The 8,135-nt window shown below is 39.6% G+C and overlaps 1 protein-coding gene across 1 annotated transcript; it reads left to right on the top strand.

Moving 5' to 3' along the window:
* The first annotated feature begins 2,984 nt into the window (after positions 1-2,984).
* LOC118396953 (olfactory receptor 1D2-like) lies at positions 2,985-4,979 on the top strand. The gene has a single exon (XM_035791337.2). The coding sequence runs from the start codon at positions 3,246-3,248 to the stop codon at positions 4,182-4,184; it is 939 nt and encodes a 312-aa protein (XP_035647230.1). The 5' UTR covers positions 2,985-3,245; the 3' UTR covers positions 4,185-4,979.
* The last annotated feature ends 3,156 nt before the right edge of the window (positions 4,980-8,135 follow it).

The raw sequence follows: 8,135 nt of genomic DNA, 5'->3' as shown, positions 1-8,135 counted from the left end.
CCAAATTCAAGAGGCGCAGGCACTTAGTCCAGACAAAAAGTCAAAAAAGTTATATTACAGTTCGTAGAAACATGTCAAACGATGTATAGAATCAATCTTTAGGATGTTTTTAACATACATCTTCAATAATATTCCAACCGGACAATTCCTTTGTCTTTAGAAAGGAAAAGGAACGCAGCTAACTCTCACGGGCACGCGCCTGACTGAGCTCATGACATTCTGCCAGACACCCGACTCAAACAGCTCTTATTCTCCACCCATTCACAGTAGAAGTCTGAAACAAGGTTCTAAAGACTGTTGACATCTAGTGGAAGCCTTAGGAAGTGGAATCGGACCAAACCTTACACTGTCTATTGGATAGGCAAAGACTTGAAAACCTACAAACCTCAGATTTCCCACTACCTGGTTGGATTTTTTTCTCCGGTTATGCCTGCCATATGAGTTCTGTTATACTCACAGACATCATTCAAACAGTTTTAGAATCTTCAGAGTGTTTTCTTTCCAAATATACTAATAATATGCATACCTTAGCATCTTGCCCTGAGCAGTAGGCAGTTTACTCTGGTCACCTGATTCATCAAAGCTACTCAAAACTGCCCCCCCCAGCCATAAGAAGTTAAAATCACATTAAATAGGTTCATCTTTATTCATTTTATATAACAATTAGATGCAAGCCTCACAACTGAGACTCATGTATAAAGAGAGTTATGGTAATGTGGCTCTATTGTCTCTCATGAGTTTCACAAAATTGTACAAAATGGACCAGTTCGTTGCTGGGTTCTTCCCTGACCATGTACAACTTCTCCAAAACATGGACATTGTTCAATTCTCATGTTCTGTGATGTGGAAGAGGTTCCTTTGTTCTCCTGTGAACCTCACTCCCTCTCTCCTCTAGCCATGAGGAGAGAACTCCTCTAGGAATTTATGACCTGCCTAACAGAGCCTGGGTGCAGGGGGAAGTATGAGAGGTGGTGAGAGAGAGAGGGGGATGGTGCAGAGAGAGGGGGATGGTGCTCGCTGTACCCAAAGAGGGCCACGTCATGACATATGGTACTCGGTAACATCCTAGTAACTTACAGGGAACGAGACAACGGTTCCCCAAAGAACGTTCCCTTTCGACCATCTTGTGAGGTCCCGAAGACTAGTAAAGGGAAGTCTTGAGAACGGCTTAAAAACTACCATCATGTGACATCTCCTTGACTATAATGAAATGTCTCCTTTTGGACATTGAATGTCTCATGGACAATGTCCGACACAAATAGGAACCTTTTTCTAATGTTCCCTAATGCACATCAAAATACAATGAAGCAACATGTAAATTATTGTAAATTATTGGTCCCATGTTTCATGAGAGGAAATGAAAGATCCCGGAAATTATCCATACCCACAAAAAGTAGATTTTCTCAAATTTGGTCCACAAATTTAGTTACATCCCTGTTAGTGTGCAATTCTCATTTGCCAAGATAATGCATCCACCTGACAGGTGTGGCATATCAAGAAGCTGATTAAACAGCATGATAATTATACATGTGCACCTTGTGCTGGGGACAATAAAATGTCACACAACAAAATACCACAGATGGCTCAAGTTTTGAGGGAGGGTGCAATTGGCATGCTGACTGCAGGAATGTCCACCAGAGCTGTTGCCAAATAATTGAATGATCATTTCTCTACCATAAGCAGCCTCCAACGTTGTTTTAGAGAATTTTGATGTAAATTCAACCAACCTCACATCTGCAGACTACGTTTATGGTGTGGTGTGGGCGAGAGGGTTTTCTGATGTCAACGTTGTGAACCGGGTGTTGGGGTTATGGTATAGGCAAGCATAAGCTATTGACAAAGAACACAATTGCATTTTGTCGATTGCAATTTGAAAGTACAGACACACCATGACGAGATCCTGAGGCCCATTGTCGTGCCGCTCATCAGCTGCCATCACCTCAAGTTTTAGCATGATAATACACAGCCCCGTGTAGCATGGATCTGTACACAATTTCTGGAAGCTGAAAATGTCCCAGTTCTTCCATGGTCTGCATACTCACCAGACATGTCACCCATTGAGCGTGTTTCGGATAATCTGGATCGACATGTACAACAGGGTGTTCCAGTTCCCGCCAATATCCAGCAACTTCGCACGGCCATTGGAGAGGAGTGGGACAACATTCCACAATCAACAGCATGATCAACTCTATGCCAATGAGATGTGTTGCGCTGTATGAGGCAAATGGTGATCACCAGACACTGACTGGATTTCTGATCCACACCCTTACCTTTTTTTAAAGGGTCTATTCCCAGTCATGTGAAATCCAGAGATTATGGCCTAATTGATTTATTTCAATTGACTGACTTCCGTATAGGAACTGTAACTCAGTAAAATCTTAAAATAAATAAAATCAGTATACCTTAAAATAACGTTACACTGTGACCAAACCGGTATTTGTTCTGAACGCCCTCTTATGGTCCCGAGGTAAATGTCATGTTTTAATGTTCCTACAATGTTCTGACTATTGAACATTGAAGTCATCAGTGGGATGACGTCTCGCTGAAACCCCTAAAGCAACATTTCCCAAACTTTGACCTGGGGACCCAAAAGGGTGCACATTTAGGTTTTTGCCTTAGCACTACACAGCTGATTCAAATAATTAACTAATCATTCAGATTTGATTATTTGAATCAGCTATGTAGTACTTGGGCAAGAAAATGCACGTGCACCACTTGGGGTCCCCAGGACAGTTTGGGAAACGCTGCCTTAAAGGGACCTAATGGGAACTTTGCCGAATGTCCTTAGGACATCCCCTGTTTGCTGGGTTAAAACATAAATAAAGTAAATATAATCCAATTAGTTTCTTGTAATAAACTCAATATAGATCTATCTCTATGGAGTAGTTACATGATGACACTGAAACTACAATCCCATGTGATCATACACTATGGTATATTTAGAGGCTACCAGGACAAAATATTGGAGCAGTCTCCCCTGTCAAGCAAGAAGACATTTTATGGACGCAAGTTTTTTCATTTCTTTCACACCTCCGAAGTCTGATAATGTACAGATATTATCGGGATCTTTTTTTTTACAAGAGTTTGAGGGATGTGAATTTATTTTGTTAAAACTATTGTGTTTAGTCTGAGCCTAAACAGAATCAAATGATTCACACTTGAATTCATTCACCTCCATACACACTCAAGCCTTGCAAGGACTAAGAATTGCTGCATTAACCGGAGGAAGAAAATTAACAAAAGCCATGGAGAACTCAACCCAAGTCAAGTTCTTTTATCTCTTTGGCTTACAAGAGACATTTAACAACAAATCGGTCTATTTTATATTGTCTCTTATCACATACCTTCTCATCATCACAGTGAATCTAACTCTGATCATAACAATCATTCAGCAGAAAGGTCTCCATGAGCCCATGTATATCTTTCTGTGTAGTCTATGTATCAATGGATTGTATGGAACTGCTGGTTTCTACCCCAAGTTCTTACTGGACCTTCAGTCAGATGTTCAGGTGATATCTTATGGTGGATGTTTGACTCAAACCTTTGTAATATACACATCTGTCATGTGTGAAATGTCTACTCTAACAGTGATGTCTTACGACAGGTATGTGGCAATATGCAGACCACTACTATATCATAACATTGTGACATCTATAACTGTTAGAAAGTTACTATTATTGTCTTGGTGTTATCCTTTATTTATAGGACTCATAGTAGTTAGTTTAGCTGTCAGAGTTCCTTTGTGTGGATCTCGCATTGATAAGATATTCTGTGACATTCCGTCTATACTGAAACATGCATGTTTACCTATTCCCATCAATCAGATTTTGAACAAATTTGTAATTATGGTTCATGTTTTACCGATACTTTTCATTGTATTTTCTTACTGTCAGATTGTAAGGACTTGTGTAAAGTCAGATAAGGGAAGGATTAAGTTCACACAGACATGTGTGCCACATTTAATAACAATATTTATTTTCATCACAGTGACCCTGTTTGACAATCTGCAAGGATGGAATAGTAATGTAAATATAACTCTAAATATGCGTAATGCAATGGCTGTACAATTCCTTGTTATCCCACCTGTCTTTAACCCTCTCATATATGGACTTAACCTTCAGCAGATTCGAAGGGCAGTTTTTAGAAAGTGTAATCCACATAACATCATTGATATTACATTTTAGTTACATAATCTTACACACCAGGGAGACTTCCTGATATCAGAAGTCAACAAATACAAAGGTAAAATCTGCCAAAACTGTTGAAGATTAAATGGCGCCTCATTTCTTGATACCTGTCGCCAAGAGCGCAACTTTTGTTTTAGAAGTGGAGAGGAAGGGGGGGACAACACCTGGCAGGGGGTCCTCCCTAAATTTCACTCTACCCGACCCAAAAAAATCTTAGTCAACCATTGAGTAGTCTTTTCTTTCGATCTAATGGATTTGTATACATTTAAATATATATATTTTTCCATATATACACCCAACCGATGTGCCAATTTATTTGACCATTTCTACCAATCTGCTTACCAGTAATAATTTTCATGTGCACATTATTGTGGAACATTTTCTTTTAATATATAATAGTCTTTGTATCTCAAAATCATTGTCTGTGGTTTATCTACAATCTTAATCTAAATGAAAAAGATACAAATCTAAAAGTAACGTTTATTGCAGTTGCCAACTATGTAAACATAGCGGCAGGGTAGCCTAGTGGTTAGAGCGTTGGACTAGTAACCGGAAGGTTGCAAATTCAAACTCCCGAGCTGACAAGGTACAAATCTGTTGTTCTGCCCCTGAACAGGCAGTTAACCCACTGTTCCTAGGCTGTCATTGTAAATAAGAATTTGGTCTTAACTGACTTGCCTAGTTAAATAAAGGTAAAATAAATGAAAAAAATAAAGCCAACACATAAAAATATTATCCTGATAAAATCACATTGGCTTTGCATGACCTGTCTGCAAATAACTCTAAACATTGTATCAACTGTGTCAAGTATTTTATGATGTTTCCATTGGATCATACCATTACATTTCTCCCTTCTTGCTGAGTGGTTATCGAAAGGGAGAGAAATGGAAATGTTGTTCAAATACTTTGAGGAACTATTGTTATTGTTAAATTGTTAAAATTTACTTTGAGAAGCTCCACAGTTCATTAATGGTGGTGAGTTAAGGCAATCAGAAATACTATCAGACATCCCCAAATGGGCACATTTATAGGCCTAAATTTGCACAAAGGACAGGTAGACTAGTCGTACTTCTATATGGGTTATCAGGTGCCTTACCCATCCATTATGACATTGTAGGAGGATAACCAACCTTCCAATTTTATGGCAAAGCATTTCTTAACTGCTATACATTCTATGGCTACACAGTTATTCTTATTATAACAGCCTCCAGTATCAACATTTCCAAGCAAACAAAAAGAGAATGTAGCCAGCATTCACAAGATCATAACATATGCAAATATGTCCCCTTCTGTTTTTTACACCTCCAGCTATGGAACGCCGTTTGGGTCTTTTTCGTGTCAAAAAGATACACAACAAATAATACTATGTAAACTATGTGCAAATGTTGACCAATCACTATATGAAAAACTTCTCATTCATCATCACCAACAAACGACTAAGTCATGTCGAACCTTGAAAACATGAGACCGCTTTTTACGTTGTTCCAGCCAAGTGCAACCACCTTTACAACCACCCCAGGAGGATCGGGTGGTTCAAAGGTAGGATTCATTCTGGTAGGTTAGGCAAAAGTCAACATTAACCGGCACAACTACCTAGTAACGTTAGCTAGCTAATGATTGCAAAAGCTAACTTTGCGCGACTCTGGGCGGCGTCGATTATGCTGAGTGTCATTATTGTCATTTTTATAACGTTTGCACATGTCAAACATTCAGGAGACGGAATAATGCTGGAGTCCAATCATGACAAACCGAGAGAAGCAGGCGGCAGCTGAACAGGATAGGTACATTTTCCCTATATCCATGTAGTACATGAGGACACGGTGCGGTGCACAGTGCTTGCTTTGTAAGTAAGCTAAGTGTGAATCTATCTTGTGATTAAACATAGACTTATTGAATGTTATTTTACTGATTTGAAGATCATGGACTGTTTCCCTGTTTTATATTAGGATCATTTTTCCATATCCCAGTATCTTTAGAGTATCCTGTGAGGCAGATCAATGTGCATTATGGTCAGGAGGAGAGCAGCTTCTTGAAGGTTTTAGGGGAAACATTCCTCCAGATGAATCCAAATGTAGAGGCCTTTAAAGACAGACGGGAAGAGGAGGCTCATTCTCCTACAACTGGACAACATGTGTCCAGCTGCAATAAAATCAGCTGGGCTAGGGAGATTGAAAGGTATTAAGACTGAAGGTATTTGATAGCTTATGTGTTAGGAAGGGGGAGGTAGATTGAGCTCTATTATGTCACGTGATAAATGCCAGAGGTAATTAATTAATTTTAAAATAAACTGGTTTTCCCTCTACACAAAAGTTATAAAGTAATTGAGCAACTAGTGATTTCTTGTATTTTTATGTTAAAGGAAACTGTAATGGAGGACAGAACCTCAGAGACAGAGACTCCGCCTATGGAGACAGGCCTCGCTGTTGCCTCACAACAAGCTTCAATGACACTAGAGGTTGGGAACGTTAAATTACTTCTTCCACTTTTAGCATCAAATTATAAAGTATAATATTAGTTATAGGATTGTCATTGTAACGTAACAATCAGAATGGTTTTATGTATTACTGTACCTGTATTGATTTCAGTCTCGAGAGGAAATGCGGGAGATACGGCATTTTCAAGACGAGGCCAACCATCTCTCTCTGGCTGCAGACCAGGAGAAAGTATGTATATGATATAGCTTAGTAAATCTGTTCAGATCACACATCAATGGCATTCCAACAGGAAACACTTACATTTTCATACACAAAACAGATGAATTCAATACTTATTTTTGCCACAGGAGATGAAATGTCATCGTTTTGAGGAGTGGGAGAGCAGGCGGGGGAAGGTAAGAGATTTCACCAAGTTGATATCACCTGTACATTATGTAAGGGTTAAATGCAGACGTTCTTTACATTACCTTGGAAATAATGGACGACACAGCGGGACAAGGTGGAGCCGAGTCCCTTTGCGGAGTTCATTTTTCCAAGGTAATGTACAGAAAGGAAATGTTTATCCTTCTTATATTACAGTTACCAAGAAAATAATACTAAAGCACACATTTATCGGCAGAAATCCTGCTGCTACTGCTACTATGCACTGGCTTCTTGCTCCAACCAGCACCTGTTAGGTTATGTGTTCCTGCCGGGGGCATTGATATAGCTTATCATACTCACTGCCTGTAGGCTATTTGAAATTGACGCTTTGCTTGGACAGTGAGCTACCCTGAATAAGCAGAGCCTATATCGCCATGGCTTGTATTATTCATTGCTTAATACATGGTATTTTCTTTCTGAACTGGTTTTAATGCCCATTCTAGAATTCAACAATGCTGTGGTATAAAAATATTTGTAACTTAACACTAACAGTAATGCATATTGTAGTCAATAGAGGAGAGAAGACAGAGGGTGGTCTCTCATCCAGAGCAGCCTGATGGAGTGCCCTTTTAGATAAAATACCCAGATGCGAGGGAGCGGATTAGGAGATTACGGCTGTCACACCCTGACCATAGTTTGCTTTGTATGTTTCTATGTTTTGTTTGGTCAGGGTGTGATCTGAGTGGGCATTCTATGTTGTGTGTCTAGTTTGTCTGTTTCTGTGTTTGGCCTGATATGGTTCTCAATCAGAGGCAGGTGTTAGTCATTGTCTCTGATTGGGAACCATATTTAGGTAGCCTGTTTGGTGTTGGGTTTTGTGGGTGATTGTCTCCTGTGTCAGTATTTGTACCACACGGGACTGTTTCGGGTTTTCACGCTTCTTGTTTTTGTAGTTTATTCATGTATAGTTTCTTTATTGAAGAACCATGAATTATAACCACGCATTTTGGTCCGCCTCTCCTTCCCAGGAAGAACCCTGTTACAACGTCTCTCTGAATCCTGAATACTCAGGTCACTGCTGAAGATATAACTTCCAATCCCTCATCCCGGTAGGGGAGTATCAGGGGTGTAGGAAGTCAGGTTGGAGGAG

The sequence above is a fragment of the Oncorhynchus keta genome, chromosome 18 (genome assembly GCF_023373465.1).
Source record: "Oncorhynchus keta strain PuntledgeMale-10-30-2019 chromosome 18, Oket_V2, whole genome shotgun sequence".
Taxonomy (NCBI): domain Eukaryota; kingdom Metazoa; phylum Chordata; class Actinopteri; order Salmoniformes; family Salmonidae; genus Oncorhynchus; species Oncorhynchus keta.
This window is presented reverse-complemented; position numbering and strand designations above follow the sequence as displayed.